At 39.3% G+C, this 20,184-nt stretch overlaps 1 protein-coding gene across 13 annotated transcripts in view; it reads right to left on the bottom strand.

The window, feature by feature from the left end:
• Nucleotides 1–231: 231 nt before the first annotated feature.
• Nucleotides 232–20,184, bottom strand: part of DST (dystonin) — a 452,383-nt gene continuing 432,430 nt past the window's right edge. For 5 of the 13 annotated variants that reach the window (XM_050950494.1, XM_050950491.1, XM_050950492.1 and 2 more), the window contains 11 exons: nt 18,375–18,538; nt 17,899–18,061; nt 16,571–16,725; nt 16,321–16,395; nt 15,427–15,444; nt 12,119–12,236; nt 9,320–9,388; nt 8,380–8,579; nt 7,808–7,918; nt 4,998–5,121; nt 232–1,497 (listed from right to left, as the gene is read on the bottom strand). In XM_050950494.1, coding sequence (XP_050806451.1) covers nt 1,232–1,497; nt 4,998–5,121; nt 7,808–7,918; nt 8,380–8,579; nt 9,320–9,388; nt 12,119–12,236; nt 15,427–15,444; nt 16,321–16,395; nt 16,571–16,725; nt 17,899–18,061; nt 18,375–18,538 — 1,463 coding nt within the window. In that variant the 3' untranslated portion in view covers nt 232–1,231. The remainder of the gene's footprint in view (nt 1,498–4,997; nt 5,122–7,807; nt 7,919–8,379; nt 8,580–9,319; nt 9,389–12,118; nt 12,237–15,426; nt 15,445–16,320; nt 16,396–16,570; nt 16,726–17,898; nt 18,062–18,374; nt 18,539–20,184) is intronic. The other 8 variants (XM_050950495.1, XM_050950496.1, XM_050950497.1 and 5 more) reach the window with 2 other exon arrangements.

Genomic DNA, 20,184 nt, shown 5'->3' with positions numbered 1-20,184 from the left:
TTTAGTTAATAGTTACAGTAACATCTGTCTGTTAGTTCTGCAGTTTTTTACACGAAAAGTTCCATCCGTTTCCAATGAAAACAAATGACTGTTATGGCCATTAAAGCAATCTTGGAATAGCAAAATTAATTAAAAAATTATTATTTGACACTCTCCTAGCCCCCCTCCCTTTTTTTCACAGCACAGTGGTGTCTTACTCAAATACAAAGAAAATAACTCGCAACACAAAATAAATTAAATATAATTTCATGTTATTTGACAGGTACAAAGTAATGTTTTATTAAATAAATACAGTAGATGACCAAAATTTGACTGCTGCAAATGGAAAATTACATTAGAGTGTATGATTCTAAGGTAATTATTGGTCATTTCAAATGATTTATTCCCTAAAACATAATGCAGAACACTAATTCCCTGTGAAATAAAGAAATTCAATGGCAAGAAAGTTAAGGGACATGTTTTATTTCATAGCTTTCTGCAAGCAAAATTGCTTTGATACAAAATGAGTTCAATGATACAGTGCTATCATCCACTCAAGCAAAAGAAAACCTCACATTTACATGAATGCACTTTATATTGAATTCTTACAGTATAGTAGTTCTAATACCCAGAGTGTGTCTGGCCTCATTTAAAGCAATGGCACAGAAATGCTGCAAGATATTGGAGTATTGTATGACTGGCAAGTGTGTAAGTAACTTTCTGTGAGTTCTCCAAGAGATGCTGCATAAATAATTGTAGTGTGAATGTGTTTTTTATTCCTTAGTAAGTTTGACATACATCCTTTAGTGTTCGTTTAGTCAGCTCAAAATGTGTAATTGTGTCTTTTGGCTTTTTATTTTTATTTTTTTTAAAGAAAAATCATGAGGTCTCCTTTCCTGTTAACTAATGATGGAGTGATAGGCCTATTTGACTGAGGTTGCAGAGACTTAACTGTACATTCAGTACACTGCACATTTGGGAATTGTTTTAGTGTACTTTCTACACATTACTGTGTACAATTTGTTAGTTTACATTAAAACTCTTTTCCCTTTCACATAGGATATGGCATAAACAAAGTCTGACAAAAATTATACACACAAAATAAAAAGACAAATACACAAATAAGGCCATCTGCAGAATTAAAAATCCACCTCTTGCAATATTTCACAATAATTTCTACATAATATTTTACATCTTACAAACTTAAATATTTAATGCACAAGGCAAAAAGACCTTTATGGAGCTGATCACATTATCTCTTGGAGGACTTGTCCAATTTGCTGACTGGTGGCCTCCTTTGGGGAGTTGGAATTTTGGAAGGCTTGCCTGATGCTGGCCGAGAACCTGCTCGGGGCTGTGGTTTGCTTGCATTGTGAACAGTCTCTGACATATCTGAACACACAGACTGGATTTCTGAAATGTCAAAGTCAGATGCATCACTGCCTCGACGGCTACTTGATCTACTGCCAGCCTTGCTTCCTGCTCGGCTTCCAGGTCTACTTGGAGTCCTTCTGGTGTCTGTAAGGAGAGAGGAAAGATGTCCATCGGTATTAGGGAGATGGGGTTGAAGGAGAGACATTTAGTAGGTGTTTTTACACACTTAGAACCTTAAATATTTCATAAGCCACGCTGGAACTCCCACTGGCACACAGGAAATGAGGTCAGTATGTAGCCCTCAGGAAAAATATGTAAAGTCTGATCCTCCAAGCTGCCTGTGCTTAGCACTGCCACTTGAGGGATTGCATGGCTGGTTCCTTAAGGTGAGGAAGTGAGCACAGAGGCAAACATTCTGCTAATCCTAAAACAGGGCATCTTTCTGAAAATGGCATTCTAGTTCATGTAACTTGATGCACAAGTTACTGGTGAAATTCTCTGACCTGTGTTATGAAGAAGATCAGACTAGATGATCCATATGGTCCTGACCTGAAAATCTGAGTCTATAAAACAATGCTATTTCTCCTAATAAAGAGAAAGGAATGTGTGATTAAATGCTGAGGTGTAATAAACTCAGCTGCTAACTTTTCTCATAAAAACATATTATCCTGGCAGCTTCTATCAACTCATTAGTCTTCCAATATACCCTGGCTTTCTAAGTTTTTCCAAAACTAGATGTGGTCACTCTCCAACTTCTACGTGCTCATCAGGAATTTTACACAGGCAACATGGACATTGCAAAAGAATTGCCCACCCTTTTAAAAATGTGGGCCTCTCTTCTGACTTATGTATTAAGCACTAGCAGAACTGTAAATTGCTTCTTCACTCCAAGGATATACAGTTGTAAGACACAATGTGCTACTTGTACCTGGGAAATAAACAAGCAAGCAATAAGCCATGCAATATGTTTGTACTGTTTAAAATGATTTCCCTCTTTCCAGTGGATGAATGAAGAAATCAATGAATACAAGGCCTGATAAAGTGAAATCTTGCTTATTCAATACATGCATGACATCTTTCATTTGTGTCAATGCAGTTCATGTGTCAGGCGGAAAAATCACAACAAGAATCTTAAATAGAATAAAGTTATATAGAGTAAAAGTTTCATTTTAATTATTAAAGAATCAACAAATCTGGCTTACTGTAAGTGCAAAGATATCCTGGTCTAAACATGTGCATTAAACTATTTCTTCTTGAAAAACAGCTTAAAAGATATGAACCATTTGGGTAGGATTCTCCAGTCCTCCTAAATCCACTCTGCAAGTGCTGAATACAGGTGCAAGTGGCTCTGCTGCCTCCTATGCCAACCACCCAACCTCACCACTTGCATAGAGGTGTGCTGGGGGCAGCAGGGCGGAACAGAGCTCAGATACTTCCATTTATCCACCAGTGTAATATCTCTGAGGGCCCTTACACCAGTGGTGTAAGTTGCAGCTGCTCCCCTGCGACTCTTATTTTCATCAGGGCCAGGTGGCTCAGGGTCAGGGAGCCACAGCTAGATCCCTAATGGCCAGCCACTCTCCAATGCATTTGAACTCTGCAAGGATATAGTTAAGAATCTGCTCTTTTGCTTTTAAATATTTCCTTAGTGGCTGCTAGGGGAACCATTATAAACTACAGGTGTTGCAATTCAGGCATTAGCACAAATGTGCACGTCACATACAGAAATCATAGAATCATAGACTATCAGTGTTGGAAGGGACCTCGGGAGGTCATCTAGTCCAACCCCCTGCTCAAAGCAGGACTAATCCACAACTAAATCATCCCAGTCAGGACTTTGTCACGCCTGACCTTAAAAACCTCTAAGGAAGGAGATTCCACCACTTCCCTAGGTAACCCATTCCAGTGCTTCACCACCCACCTAGTGAAAAAGTTTTTCCTAATATCCAACCTAAACCTCCCCCACTGCAACTTGAGACCATTACTCCTTGTTCTGTCATCTGCCACCACTGAAAACAGTCTAGATTCATCCTCTCTGGAACTCCCTTTCAGATAGTTGAAAGCAGCTATCGAATTCCCCTTCATTCTTCTCTTCTGCAGACTAAATAATCCCAGTTCCCTCAGCCTCTCCTCATAAATCATATGCTCCAGCCCCCTAATAATTTTTGCTGCCCTTCGCTGGATTCTTTCCAGTTTTTCCACATCCTTCTTGTAGTGTGGGGCCCAAAACTGGACACACCAATGCCGAACAGAGGGGAATGACCATGTCCCTCGATCTGCTGGCAATAATCCTACTTATACAGCCCAAAATGACATTAGCCTTCTTGGCAACAAGGGCACATTGTTGACTCATATCCAGCTTCTTGTCCACTGTAACCCCTAGGTCCTTTTCTGCAGAACTGCTGCCTAGCCATTTGGTCCCTGGTCTGTAGGAGTGTCATAAACAGATACTAAGGGTTAATGTCTCTTTCACCTGGAAAGGAGTAACCTGAAACACCTGACCAGAGGACCAATCAGGAAACAAGACTTTTTCAAATCTTGGTGGAGGGAAGTTTTGGGTGTGAGTTCTTTGTTCTTTGTCTTGTGTCTGACCCTCTCGGCTCTGAGAGTGATCTTTCTGTCTCCTGGCTTTCTAATCTTCTGTTTCCAAGTTGTAAGTACAAAAATAGTAAGACAATAAGGTTTATATTGTTTTATTTTGTATTTACATGTGTGTAGTTGCTGGAATGTTTTGAATTGTATTCTTTTTGGATAAGGCTGTTTATTCACTTTTTTCTTTTAAGCAAATGACCCTGTATTTGTCACCTTAATACAGAGAGACCATTTTTATGTCCTTTTCTTTTTTTTTATATAAAGCCTTCTTTTTAAGACTTATTGGAGTTTTTTCTTTAGTGGGGACTCCAGGGAATTGAGTCTGCAATTCACCAGGGAATTGGTGGGAGGAAGAAGTCAGGGGGGAAAATCTCTTTGTGTTAGATTTACTAACCTGACTTTGCATACCCTCTGGGTGAGGGAGGAAGAGGAGAGATTAGCTCTCTCTCGGTACTTGTGTTTTCCAGGACTGGAAATAGGGAGAGTGGAGTCCCTCTGTTTAGATTCACGGAGCTTGCTTCTGTATATCTCTTCAGGAACCCAGGGAGGGAACACCCGGAGGGGGGATGGGAAATGGTTTATTCCCCTTTGTTGTGAGACTCAAGGCATCTGAGTCTGGGCGTCCCCCAGGGAAGGTTTTGGGGAGACCACAGTGCGCCAGGCACTGTATAGATTCCTGGCTGGTGGCAGCTTTACCAGGTCCAAGCTGGTAACTAAGCTTGGAGGTTTTCATGCTAAACCCATATTTTGGACGCTAAGGTCCAGATCTGGGAAAAATGTTATGACAAGGAGTGAATGAGATTCTTCTGTCATAAGTGCAGGACTCTGCACTTGTCCTTCTTGAACCTCATCAGATTTCTTTTGGCCCAGTCCTCTAATTTGTCTAGGTCCGTCTGTATGCTATCCCTACCTTCCAGCATATCTATCACTCCTCCCAGTTTAGTATCATCTGCAAGTGATGACTAAATCTCAGTTTGTCCCCAGGTATTCTCTCCAGTGGTGGCAACCCTTGGAGTGTGCATCATATCAAGTTCTAAAATCAAAGCACTCACCTGCAAACTGTGCTCTAACTCTGGTAGCTGCTGTTGATATTAGGCTGTTGTCTTCTCCAGAGTGGAAACCTTTCCCTGACAGATATCCTGGCAGTCTAAGTTTGCTCCCTTGTATTGGTGTTCCCTACATAAGACAAATACAGTTGTTTCATCTGTCATCACTGAGATGTATTGAATGGCTCTGAATTTGGAATTCTTTCATCTTCATAACATGCATGACAAATACAAAGTCTTGGCTGGAATAATCATTTAGTAATGAGAATAATTTGAACCAGTTTTTTAACATGTAGTGCCTAAAAATTATTAACTATAAAATCATTTCAGTCTACTTAGCATCAACATAACAACATTCTTTACATATGTATCAATATTAAAAAAAAAAAGATGCTACCACTGTACATTTTAATTATCTTACCATATTAGGTTAGTTGAGGGTACAGTACTAGCATATTACTAGAGAGAAGAAGCTTCATTTTACATGCCTATCTGGCCTAACCCATCTGCCCACGGTTATATGTGAGGAATGCTCTTGTTTTCATTTCATTTTGGTGCAAAAAGCATAGACTTATGACATTTTGAAAAACCTCAGATCACCAGATTTTGAACCTCTTTGCACCAGAACAGTAGAAAATGTGAGATCCTAATTTAGTTTAAAAATAATTGTTTTCTCCGTGGCCTTATGTTGTTTACAATGTTTCTACCCATAGTCTTGTATTGCTGGTTTTCTAGCTCCTGAACTAGTAGGAGCCCTGCAGTAACTCTTCTGTTTGTGGCCTGCCCTGGATGGAGTTTGTTTTATTTATTCAGGGGAAGATCAGGCACAACTGGAGTAGCCCATCCAATTGCCATTTATGCTTTATTTAATAAAATCTCTGCACATCACACCAGCTACTAGGGAAAACCACAACAATCATTTCGACTCCGTCAACATAAAAGGACTAACCCACTAAAACAGGCTAAAGACGTAGCCTATCAGTCACTATGAATGCCTGAGAAATGCATTACCTCCTTCAGTTACTTGTGCCCACTGCAACCTCAAAAGCACTGGGTTTTGAAACATTCATTTAAAAAGCAACAAAGAGTCCTGTGGCACCTTATAGACTAACAGAAGTATTGGAGCATGAGCTTTCGCGGGTGAGTCTGACGAAGTGGGTTTTCACCCACAAATGCTTATGCTCCAATACTTCTGTTAGTCTGCAAGGTGCCACAGGACTCTTTGTCGCTTTTTACAGATCCAGACTAACACGGCTACCCCTCTGATTCATTTAAAAAAATTCATTGAAACTATAGACAGCACATGCAGCAGCCAGGAGATGTAGTAAAGGCCATTACAGTTCTGTCTCAGACACACCACTGGCCATGGAGACACCATGTAGCATCCCATTACTCCACCAGGGAGACAAGACAAGACAAGTCGACCCGCCATCCTGGAGAGCTCTGGGGACACTATCACTAAGAAATAAAATAACACCTTCTTGCAATGTTTTTCCAGTCACTGCTAGTGGCAATTATCACGTGGAAGTTCATAAATTAATGCCACGGGTTCTCATTGGATTGCAATTTCAGCAAAAACATGACTTTTCATTGGTCTTCCTGTACTACAAATTCTTTCCCACAGCTGTGATTTTAAGTACCATCAATTAACCTTATACGGATATTCAGTTAACTAAGGGACCAAAGAAAATGAAAGCAAATGTATTAGAAATTAACAGCTGTTTAAATTCTGAACTATGATTAAATCTTTTTTAATATTTTAAAGCAACAGACCTAAATGCGTACAGTAATATATAGTATTACTCAAGGAATGAGTGAAAAGGATCTCTATATGTTTTATGCATCACTGAGCAAAGCCATACAGAGTTATGTGAATTTAGCATTGAAAAGTGCCAGGCTGACAGCATTGGACATTGAAGTCCTCTATTTATGTCTGGAACAGATATACCAGAGGCAGTGGTAGTGCCAGCTTCCCCACACTAACCCATCAATGTGCCTTAACCCTGACCTAGAATGACAACTTTTAGGAGTGAGAAGACAATTTGGGGTCTGATCCAATTGGAGTCGTTTCACTGACATCAATTGGTATTGGATCAGGTACTTAGGCTCCATGTCCATTCAAACCAGTCTGACTGCCAACATGGGTGCTAATTATTACATTAGTGGGGTTTTTTGTAATGTGCACAGGAAATAAGACCATCAAACTCATTTTCCATGAGTCACCGACCCGTGATCTCATTATAGCAATTGTGGGTCATTACTATTGTAAGCTGAATTTCAACTGCTGAAAGGATCCAATTATCAGTCTCCTGTGCCATCCTGCTCACAATGGAGTGGCATTTCCTCAGTCAGTAACTTCCTACTGCAGATCATAATTTATTAATCTCATGTCTGCATAGTATGAGTGCACAGTACACTAGAAGCACAGAAGAAACAATGTTGGGAAAGGAGTACATGAAATGCCATCCATAAATCAAAGTGAAAGGTAGGGATTTTTCTAAATTTCATCATCCCAACTGGTATCATATTAATTGTCACTTTATAGCTTAATATTATTGATCATTTATACTTTAAAGATATACTAATTAAAGAATCATAGGGAGAGTTTTTTTAAGACTAATATATTAAACACACTGAATAAAAGATCAGTTGAAATTTAGAAAAAATGATATAAAAATATTTGGCAGAGGTCTAAAAGAGAGTGTATTAATATGCAAGGTACAGTGCAGCTGTGCAAAGAACTGTAATGACTGTTAGTGAGTTCATAGTTTTAGTGAAGGAAGTTCATTAGACTAGAATCTCTGTCCTTACTGTACCTCTGAAGATGACCCTTGATATTCTGAGGACTCTGATGGTTTAGAAGGAGTTGATGTTTTGCGGTTTGTCAACCATGGTTTACCATAATTGCGTGTTAAATGATGGGGTGTCTGTATGAAACAATGGCAAATCAAAATATGAAGGACAGTAGATGGAAAACAATGTATTGGAGAGGGATATCCAGGGTACAGAAACCACCTTTCACAGTTAATATATATATAAAAAAATAACTCAAAACAAAGCAGAAATTGATGACTAACAATCCGTAAAAAGAGGATGTACGATTTATTTCTGAAATGGAATAGAGAGGCTCACATTTGCTCCTTCAAAATGCATTCTTTGTTTGCTGATTTGCCCACACGGCACCATAAATGTATGGGAGCCTTTTCCAGTGTTGCAAAAGAGCAGCAAGTGTGAGAACAATACTGAAAACACCCCTCAAGAAGAAGAAGAAGAAGAAAAATATAGATATTTCTGTCCTATAAATTCCCTTTTTTGTTATCAATGTTTAAAAGAGAAACAATCTATATCCCATTCATTGATTAATTCAGTGTCATGTATTCAGTCATACCTTGGGTGTACTTGTAGCAACTGCTTGTGGTGAAGCTCCCTGGCCAGCCTGACTTGATATAGAAGCAGATCTGTTGGGAGAAGCGCCCCTTGAAGAAGGTCGTGATCTACGACCTCTTGGACGGAAAGCAGCAACATTCTGACTTGCAGCATCTGCCAAAATGAACTTTTCACGCAGCTCCATGTTTGTCCTCCCTTTAGCTGCAGAACATCAAAGAGAGGGGGCAAGAAATCAGCTATGCAGATGAGCCACACGTCCATTTGACACCTCTTTTCTCATACCATCTCCAGCAAAGTATGACAACAAATAAAATGCATTACCGTGTAATGCATTCATTTTGGACACACGACAGTTCATGTGTAGAACATGCTTATTCTAGCATCTTAGGCTCGCAGGAATGAACCACTGTCAAAGGAAGTCAGCATGATAATGGAATGCTCAACATGATAAATCAACCAACTATTAACACATAGACATATCCTGATGATCTGCTTAACTAACACTACAACTACTCATAATAAATAACGCTTGGATGGTCCAGAAAAAACTGCTAAGTACAATGGCAGGAAAGCAGTAAATATATTTATTCTAAACTATGCATTACAGTAGTTTGGCAACATGCAATGATGACCACAAAACCCAAGCTATAATGAGGTAATCGATGGCTAAGCGCTCACACAGACAAGAGAAGATTCCAGAAGAATTAGATGCGTAGCATGTTAGTATTTTATAGTATCAGCATGAATGACAATTGTTTTTGACACACTTTTCAAGAGTGTCAAAAAAAATGTAGCATGTAAAGCATCAGCCCACGTAGAAAAACGTTAAGCCAAATGTGATGAGTTAAACATATTGTTAAATATATATATATTAAAGCAACAGTAGGAAAGAAAGGAAGAGAAAGACAGAGCAGGAGAGATGAAGTGAGAGGTTTGCCAACCTATGGTAGGCTGAGTGGTAATTGAAGAGTTTGATTCCGAACGTAACATTTTACTCCCATGATGATGAACTGGAAAAAATGACACAGGATATGGATCACATTAAAGAAAATTGTTAGCAGGAGAAGAAATTAAGTACAGCAGTTGCATATGCAAGAGACTCAGAACACCAACCCAAAAGACAGAACTGAAAGTAAAAGCTCTCAAAAGTGTTCGTAACCTAGCTCTCAAAGTTCCCCTAAGCAAAAAACAGTGCTGGAATAGACTTAGGAGCAGTGACAAGTACCCTTCTGGAAGAAAGGGGCTTATGTGCCAACATAAGAATAGAATATAAGATGAAACTGGTTTACATATCGTTACAATACATTTTAAGCTGTATATAATGAGAGCATTATGAAATATACAATGTAGCTGCTGGCAGAGACTAAGGCTTAAGGAGGGGCCTGCTCCTGCTCCACTGAAGTCAATGACAGCTTTATCATTGACTTCAAAGGGCGGTGTAATTTTAAGCATGTAAGCATCCCAAAGAGTTCAGTATTAACATGCTTTAAGCTAGGCATGTATTTAACACCTTGTTAAATTGGCGACCAGGCCCAGTAAGACCTACAGCAGGACTTATACAGAGGGTGTTCCACACACATGTCCGAATTAGGGAGCAGGAAAGCCAAGGACCAGCACCAGCTCTCTCAGGGGAAGTAATAAGAATCTAATAATCAGATGTTTATTAATCACAATAACAGTCAATTACAATCTGAGTAGGATGTGGAGCCCCAGGGAATAGCATGTCAAGCATATAGCTGGTCAAAACATTTTTCAACAAAACTTTTTCCATTGAAAAATGCTATTTTGTCAATATCAAAATGTTATGTGAAAATGTATCAGCTTTGACAGAAGTTTTATCAGGAAGGTTTTTCAGGTCCAGGCAGAATTTCTGGTGTGAGCGAGACAGAGTGACTCAATAGCCGGGTGGTTAGGGCTCTCACCTGGGAGGTGGAAACAGTGACTCTCTCACCTCCCAGGTGAGTGTGCTAACCACTGAGCTATTGGCTGGTGTGTGTGTGCGTGGGGGGGGGGGGGGCAGGGAGGTGTCTCATGATTTTTTGTTGTTGTTGTTGTTTGCAAAATATTTCAAAAGGTCTCCGTTTATTCTTCATTAGAACAATAACATTTTTTGAAACCTCAACATTTTAAATGAAACATAATTGTTTTCTGGCCAGTCCTACGCAAGAGTCCTGAGAGTAGCGTTTGAAATGTGGTGATGGTATCTCTTGAATGCTGTTGGACATGTGAAATCATGCAGCACCTAATTCTTCACTGCCTTGCACTTTGTGGAGTAATTTCCCCTATGCAGAGTGAGAGTAAAATGCTAGCAAATAAGAATGGTAGCAAAGGTGTAAATGACCCTACTGACTTCCAGTTTCGGTCTCAGCAGGAACTGCAATACACTTCACTTCTCCTCGGGATATGAAATACCTGTCTTTGATGGGCAGCAGGACTTTTTTGGAATACCATTAAAAACAGACATTTACAACACCTCACTTTTGACATTTTCTACTCTGCTTGTGATACTCCCTTTACAGTACTTAAAATAGGAAATGCTGTTACTACTCTGGTAAAGATTTCCATCTGTGAATGGCATCCACTGTTATTGCTTATGGGTTACTTTTTGTTCCCTGAAAGTTTCTTCTTTTTGTTTATGTTACCTACCCTACTGCAACAGTAACTGCAAAATACAAATGATCTATTTATCTATTAAACTTTTATAATCCTGGGTCCAACCTAGCAGTTCTTAGGCAAAGAATGGGAGTGTTAGCAGAGTAAGTCTGAAGATGAGCATGCTCCCTACTCTTAGTGACTTTTCTTCCTCACCTTTCCCTTTAACTTTCCTATTCTATTGCTGTCTGATCCTATTACATTAGTTACTATACTCGTTACATAAAGAACTACATAAAGTTACTTCCTTTTAACTCACTCTGAACAGGTACAATAAGTATTACAATTTTCTACCTTTATCACTCTTGCTACTATTTGTCTTTTACTTCAATTGGCTATTTTGCCCCTTTCTCTTTTAGCTCCTGCTGTTCCTGAGTCAGGCTTTACATTCCTCTTGGCCAGAGAGAACCCACTATCCCATCGGGATGGGACTTCTTGCAAACATCTATCCCTCATTAAGCTGTTGCCAGTTTGTGAAGTAAAATCTGATAGAGCAACATGTTGTATTCAATTGCCACTCTCCAGTTCCCAGCACAGAGCTGCTGTTTTGCTCTCTGCGCAAGGCTCAGAGCTTTAAGAAGGGCTTCTGGGGAGAATGCCAGTGAGAACGCAGAATTACACAAGCAGAGTCTGGGGACAGGATGAGTCCCTAGGTCAGTCAGACCTTGTGGCTGTGACTCTTTGGTTCTGATTACCTTGTGCTGATTTATGGCTTTAAAACTTCACTCCTGCTGAGCAGATTTTAAAAACTGTTGCTACATTTTGTTTCTGCTGACTCATACAACCAGTGTACATACCATGTACTGCTGTGTACAATTTTTAGTTACACCAGTATAAACCTGGAGTAACTCTACCTAAGGCATCAGAGTCACTCCGGATTTAAATAAAGCTGCGTTCGGCCCTTAGAATTTTAAAATACATAAAACCAGAACTAGGAGGTATGTACTGAGTCACTGTTTAAATAAATAACAAGTGTTTTACACTGTTCAATTTCTATCCTGCAAAAAAAAAATCCCAAATAGTTCTTGACAATGACTGCATCCCATTAATGATTTTAATGTCCATTCTAAAACAACCTTCTCACATACCCCTGCAAGGATCATTTTTTACTAAGAATTCATCCAGTGCCATCCAGCCACCTCCAACACGAACCATTACTGTACTTCGCAAGATGCGAACCAGACGCAGCTGCTGAGAGTCACCAAACTGTAAGAAGATTAAACAAAATGCTTAGGTTTTCAATAGCTCGCCACACATAAAATATGCATTTCAGCTCTGATGGGTTAAAATCATCCATTCAAAATTTGTTTTAATTTCTATCATTAGTAAACTCTTAAAATATGATTTTTTATGAAAACTGTCAATGCTGTTAGGATTTCAAGGTGAACACCATTTTATTAATCCAAAGAAATATGGTAAGATTGTGAAAAAAGGCTGCCAGGTTTAACTTTATGCTTGATTCTCAAGATTTTGTCTCATCTTGTAAAAGCAGCAAAATTAGTAATAAAATAATTGGTTATGTTCTACATTTGTATGAATTAATCAGCATAAAAACTTTCACTGAACTCTGTGCAATAGCAGGGATACAGTTTTCAAAGATATGAAACTTTCAGCTGAAAAGTGTGGGGAAACTGTTCAAATGATAGATCAGTGGGCTAGAATTTCAGATAAATCAGGGGAGCTTTACACTGCTCTGCTCATCAGCTGAGCACAGGAACACCTTACAGAGTCATTTTAACAGCTCGAAACCACCCTCCTTCCCAGGCCTGGGTGAAGGTGGAGTAGCTGGTAAAAAGGGGCTATGATCTAGGGCTTAAAACCACCTTCTCACCCCTCCTGTGTTGTGTTGACTGCTCATTTCGTGCTGCTGAAGACTGGGCCTAAAGCGTTGTATGGTCTTGCAAAATGTTCAGTGCAGTTTGTATGAAATATCTTCAAAACCCTGCAGAATCCTCTGCACATCACTGGATCAAATTTGGATCAAGTCAGTAGTGACCAAAAGATATACCCTTCTCATTATTTGGTGGCCTGTGTGAAAACAACTGGCTGCTTTGATCCAGTTCCTACCAATGTCCAATCATCAAATAATATCACCTTTAGAACTGGCACATCTGCTGGCAGCCTCTGCAGCACAGGCCAAGCATTTAGTTAGCACTGGAGTGAATTAAGCATGAACCTCAAAACAGGTTTGAAGCACTTTTGTTTAGTTGAGGGATTATTGTGCTCAGGTTTGCACAACTGTGACAACATGCTGTATTTGTTATGTGGAAAACAGAAGAGACTGTGCTTTCCAGTGTTATCAATCCAAAACCTTCCACAAGATCTAAATTAACTTAATACTCATAATTTCGAAGGATCCCACAAGCTCATGAAAATGGAACCAGAGGGATCCAACACCTTCTAGTTGATGGCACATGTTTAATTTGATATACAATTCTGAGGCCAAATCCCAACCTCTAGTCTGCATGCATGCAGAGCCTCGCTGAAGTCAATAGTAGTCCAATGCACACATCTTAGGTAGAATCTGACTGCTGGAGTAACAGTACCTATTTGCTCCAGTGAAGTGACAGAAACATGTTAAAGCCAAATCACACAAATGTGCTCCTTACTTGTTAAAAGACCTTTGACACTGCTTAAGCAAAGTGGGCAAGAGAGAGCAGAAGGAATATTACTTCTGGGAACCAAACAATAGGAAGCTTACAAGCTTAATTTAATAATAAAAAAAAATTGTGTTCTAAATGAGCAAAATTTAAATTTAAATGACTTCTATGTTAGATCAATGAGAATGTAGCCCATAAGTCTACACTAACTATTTTGTTTTGCCTATTTAGGAGGAGGTTTCTTCTTATTCTTTGTGAAGTCTTGACGATCCCCTGGCTTTCAGCTTTTTAATACCCCATTTAGGCTCTGCATTGGAGCCAGACTGAGGCATGGATACTTTAAAACCTGCTGCCAAGTAGCACAACTTCCAATGTGCTGCTTCCATAATGATCCCATTCCAGATTTTTATTAAAATATTTTGGATACAGACTCTCTTTGGTCAATATTTATTATTGTTTCACCTAACTTGAAATGAGAAACACCAAGCAGTTTAATAAATAGGTTTACAGGTTGTGTAGTGTCAACGAAAAAAAAAATCTGTTCTTGGTTACAGCCATGTAAATCCACTGCTACCAGAACAGAATTTGGCCAAGATTCTTTAGGAAATTTAGTATCTTTTGCTGAAATAATGGTTTGTAGCTTCTTGCAGCAATAAACTTCAGTTAATCATATTAGATACTCTACTTCTCCTTTCTCAGACACAGGATGAGCACAATTTTCAAAAAGGCTTATCAAATCAAGGCCCTCTCTTTCTATACATTAACTGATTTTAAAAAGTTAGGACAGATGTAGGTAGGGAAAGGTAGGTGCTGAAGGTTACTCTTTGCTGAGCACACACTATGCTATAATAATCTCTGCCAACAACATTTTAAAAGCCAAAGCAAAATTACCATTTCTGTAGTATGTTTAGCATTAGACTCTCTAAAATCATTTATTCATATAGTTGTTTTTTGCCAATAACATGATTAAGATGCTAGTGGTAACTTTAGTATTAGGCATTTTCATGTATTTACAAGGCAGGCAAGCTGCTTCTATATTTTAACAGGTTGTTTCAGAGTCCATCCTATGAAGGAGTCATTGATCTGCATTTCTTCCAATTAGTGTTGTATGGTACTTTCACAACCAGAGATGCTGATGACCAAACTAACAAGCTGGAAGTATTTTTAAACACAATTACTGTAAATCACAGCACTGGTATGACGGCATGTTTTAAAAATACTTTTGATGGGGGAATGGAAGCAGTCCAAATCTGAACTTCAAGTTTATTCTGCCAACTCAGTCCACACAGTTTTGTATTAAAGATATGTGCAATACATTGTGAATTGATTCTTAATCAATCTATTCATTTGATTTCTAATTTAATGCACTGCGATTTCTCAAGGATTCTGAAAATGGTATGGTAATAAGTGACTAAGTAATATGATACAACATAGAATTCTGAGGCATACTGCTGTAAAATATTACATATAAAAAACTCTGGATAGTAGAATAATTAACGCTCTTGGTATATCATAATTAAAATGCAAAGAAACTTATATACATTGTTGCTGTCCATTATCTGGTTCCCTTAAAAGTAATCTCCTTAATGAGACAAAAGGCAAAATAAAAAGGGAGAAGGAGACCCTGAAACCAGGAATACTTTATAGCATTTACAGAAACAGCACAGCTGACCAACAATGAATTAGCTCAGGATGAAAGTATGGGAAAAGAGTGGCCATTGCAAGCTTAAATGATATGCATTAGGAAAAAAAAAAAAAACCCCAGAAACTTCAGAACACATTCCACTGGTTTATACCTGATTTCCCAGGAAGAACTGATAAGAAATGAAAAATGGAAGAAAGACACAATTAGTTTAACAAGAAATTCTCTGTATGACTCGAGAACACATGCAAACTAACACACACATTGAAACTTCTAAATACAGGATCTAGTTTAGAGATGTGCAGGTAATTAGCTATCCAGAGTATGAACTTGGAAGGATTCATGAGTCCTTTGTTACCCTTCTGGTCCTTTTTTTCCTTTTAAAATCATCTGAAGATGTTCCATAGTCTGCCTTTGCCAAATAATGAGCACCTCATCTGAAAACGTTCTGGTTATTGAACCTGAGGGTAACAAATGACTTTCTCTGCAACATGGCAGATTCATCTCTGGTACCTTAACTGTTTTTAGGATACCTGGCACATTTCCTGTCTAGCTACTAGATGAAGGTACAGTATGCTGGAAAAAAGTAAAAAGGAGATGAAGATGATAAAAATGTTTGACCAAAGTATATTCTAAGAACAATACAGTCTCATTTGTTTAATCTGAATCTGTTTGGAAAATCCATTTTTACTCAGGTGTAAAAAAAAATCAATCAGTTAACAAGTTAATATATACTGATATGTAGGACCAGCTACTGTTTAAATTGTTTTGCTATTTAGATATATAAATCTCTCTAAATACTGAGAAAAAGGGTTTATTGTAGGTTCAGTGGAAAGTTAAACACGTTATTAGTCTATATTTTCTAACACAAATTACTGATGTAAACTTTAGTGAAGCTAAAACTACATAATTTCGAGGTAGACTTTGAGCAAACATAAGTATATGATACAAAGTTTCTGTAAATTAATGTAACCCAAATGCTCACATAGTTCTGTTGCCTTGACAATATTTGGACTGAAAGAACCATGGAGGTGTTGGGAAGACTTACCCTGTACTTGTTATCCCCAATCTGCTCCACCTGGAATCGTTTTGCACATTTACATTTAGCTACCTGCCTTGTAACCTGCCAAAAACACAATTGGAATAATTATTTTAATGTTAATTATCACATTTCTGAAGCCTTAAATAATTGGCAGAACTCTAGTTATATAGGAAAGAAAATAAAATTAACGACACCAAGTGTGTGATTCCAGTAGAACATATTAGTTATCTGAGAGTGATAACTATAGAGAGAGTACCTCATCTTCAATTTTGTCAGCATCTGTAAGAGGCTTGTATGCATCCTTGTTTGGATGAAGTGCTGCTACAAATTCATAGTAGTCAATGTACCCATCACCATCTCTATCAAAGATATCTGCCACTGCACTCATTTCAAGTCGGCTGGTAGGGAATTCTGTAAGCCAAAAACACCACCAGGAGGTAAACCTTACAGATTTTCAAACCCATTAGAGTGACTGGATTTATCACAAATCTCAAAGATTTTTAGGCATTAATGACAAGTAATGTATACTAAAACACCAAGTACACTCAGAGAAAACAAATCTCTGAAAAGAAGTGGGGTGTCTCCAATACTGGCTAGATTATGGATAATAATGAAGACACTGGTGCATTTTTGGGAGAGAAGCCCAATACTGAATGCGCCTAGCAACAGATGGAACGTTGAAATAGCTTTCAAATGACATGCAGTTCTGCAGTCTTGTAGCATGCTTAACCTCAAAAGTGCAAAGAATACCACAAATCAACAACTCAAGTTATTACTGGGGCAAGGTCATTCAAGCATTTAAAGACAAATGACACATTTAGAATGCAAGGCGTAGAAGCTTCTGATATTGTTTTTAAAATGGAACTCTATAATCTGAAATCCTTGGTTGGAACTCCTGCAGCAGCATGTTCATTGCTCACTCACAGACTGAACAAGGAGATAAATAAAGTATTACAATATATAACCATCCAGCATGACTGATCAACAGCAGTAGTGCCATGGACATTCAGCAACTTCAGGCCTAAACCATTTGAGCTAACAGGGTAGCTCTTTCAGCTGGTAGTAGTAGCAGAATCTTATCCTCAGATGTGGGCTAGTCATGAGAGGCAGACATGATCATACCCATATACAGTATGGTCCACACACCCCATGTTTGTGGAAGCTCATTTTGATTATTTCAGGTGTGGAGGAGTTCTTATCTACATAAGGGCTACCATTTGTGCTGACCAGGTGCTGTCAGCAGGAACACAACTCTGACCCTCTGACACAAAAAGCACAGGTCTCTACCACCTGAGCAAAAGGAGTTGTTAGAAGTGGTAGGCTCTTATCTTTTATGTGGGCCAGCCACACAACATAGGAACAAAAATCTGTGTCATAATCTGACTTGCTTAAGAAAGGAGTGTCAAAATTTTAACAATGTTTTCAAGTAAAGAAATTATTGCCACTTTACCTTTATCTCAGAGTGATAATTTCTTTAAAAGTAAACTGATCTATTACCACATCAAGACTTACCTCAGATACAATATGTTGCCAATATATTAGATGCATCTCATAATCTCATCAGTAACTTAATTTAGAACTTACTTGAAGAAAGAATTCCATCAATAAATTCCTGCCTCGTTATCTTTCCATCCTGATCTTTATCAATCCTCCTAAAGAAGTCCATTACTCGAGATTTCTTATGATTCATCCATCGCATATACTTCTTCCTCCAAATATCAAAATCAAAGTTGGCAAATTCCCTTAGCTTGAGGAAAGAGAGATGAGAGATGTTTTTCAAGTTGAAATGAACCACTTACAGAATATGTAAGAGAGGTCATGTTGGCATGCTTTTAAATAACTGGCTCTTTAAAATGTCTACATTTGTACTGAAATGGTTTGATTCTATTCACTATTAAAATAGGATTAGCTGCTTTTTGCATGCACATATCAAGATGTTTCCATCTAACTATCCATCATATAACAAAAATGTAAGGCTGGCATTACTATCGCTTTTTAACAGGAAATGCAGGGTTAAACAAAAATACACTTAGTATATAATATATATGCTGTGTGCTGACCTCTTCTAGTCTATCCAAAGCATCATTCAATTTTCTTCTTCTTTCCAAGGCTAGAAGCCAGACTTGCTGCCATTTGCTGACTAATAGGTTTATCCTTGGATTCTTGGTTTCAATTTGTGCCTGTGTTCCTGATGGATACATGCCTGCTGTTGGGGAACGTTTTCCTATTAAAACAGAATACAGGTTAGCATAGACTTATTTTTCTCCATGTTCCAACCAATTTAAAACACAGTATATTTTCAGGTGAATGATGATTGACCTCTTTAAAAAGACTCCTTTCTGCAACAAATGATGAGCCAAATCCTGGTCCCCACATTGTAATTAATGGGAGTTTTGCCATTGCCAGAGTAAGACAACATGATGGTTAAAACACCTGGGCCTTGTCTACATGACACTTTCCACTACTAGCCATACTTGTGAATTGGCACCAGCATAGAAAAATGTTTATAAATAGTCACACTGCAAGCAAGGTGTGAGAGAGCACTGCAGAACAAATAGCCTCATTCTGGAGGCAGAGGTAGAGATACAAAAATTTTAAATCACCTCACTCAAGGATTCTCTTTACATGAAACTCAGGCCTTGGCTACACTTGCAGGTGTGCAGCGCTGGGAGTTACAGCTGTCTTTGTACAGCTGTGTAGGGAAAGCGCTGCAGTGTGTCCACACTGACAGCTACCAGTGCTGCAGTGTGGCCACATTTGCAGCGCTGTTGGGAGTGGTGCATTATGGGGTGCTATCCCACAGAGCACCTCGTCCCATTTTGGCACTGTGGGCTGTGGGAAGGGGGCGGAGGGTGCGGGTCATTCCGCTTCCTGTCTCAACGCCCCATGATGCATCACTTCACATCCCAGCAGTCACTGTTTTTCCATCCACGTTTGGCGCCATTGTGACTCTCCCAACGGTTTCTGTGCAGCGCGATTTCAATGGGAAACAGAGCCCGAACTGCTGAGGAGTATGCCGACGAGTCTCGCCAGCACACCACGTTTGGCAGTTGAGCTATTCTTTAAGCTCCAAAGTGATGAGGAGTCCGACGATGATAGCGAGTCGCCTGACGTGTACGACATGACATTGCTTGTGGCTTTCACGGAAATGCTCAACACCATGGAACGCCGGTTTTGGGCTCAGGAAACAAGCACTGAGTGGTGGGATCACATCGTCATGGAAGTCTGGGATGATGAGCAGTGGCTGCAGAACTTTCGGATGAGAAAAGCCACTTTCATGGGACTGTGTGCTGAGCTCGGCCCCACCCTGCGGCGCAAGGACATGAGATTGAGAGCTGCCCTGCCAGTGGAGAAGCGGGTGGTTATTGCAATCTGGAAGCTGGCAACTCCAGACAGCTACCGATCGGTCGCGAACCAGTTTGGAGTGGGAAAGTCGACCGTTGGAGTCGTTTTGATGCAAGTTTGCAGGGCCATTAATCGCATCCTGCTAAGAAGAACCGTAACTCTGGGGAACGTGCAGGACACTGTGGATGGCTTTGCACAAATGGGTTTCCCTAACTGTGGATGGGCAATAGATGGGACGCATATTCCTATTCTAGCACCATCCCACCTAGCATCCGAGTACATTAATCGGAAGAGGTATTTCTCTATAGTTCTCCAGGCGCTTGTGGATCACCGTGGGCGTTTCATTGACATTAACACAGGCTGGCCCGGAAAGGTGCATGATGCACGCGTTTTTCGGAACACTGGCCTGTTCAGGAAGCTGCAGGCAGGGACTTTTTTCCCAGACCGGAAGATCACAGTAGGGGACGTCAAAATGCCCATTGTGATCCTTGGAGACCCCACTTACCCGTTAATACCTTGGCTCAT

The sequence above is a fragment of the Gopherus flavomarginatus genome, chromosome 4, assembly GCF_025201925.1.
Source record: "Gopherus flavomarginatus isolate rGopFla2 chromosome 4, rGopFla2.mat.asm, whole genome shotgun sequence".
Lineage (NCBI taxonomy): Eukaryota > Metazoa > Chordata > Testudines > Testudinidae > Gopherus > Gopherus flavomarginatus.
This window is presented reverse-complemented; position numbering and strand designations above follow the sequence as displayed.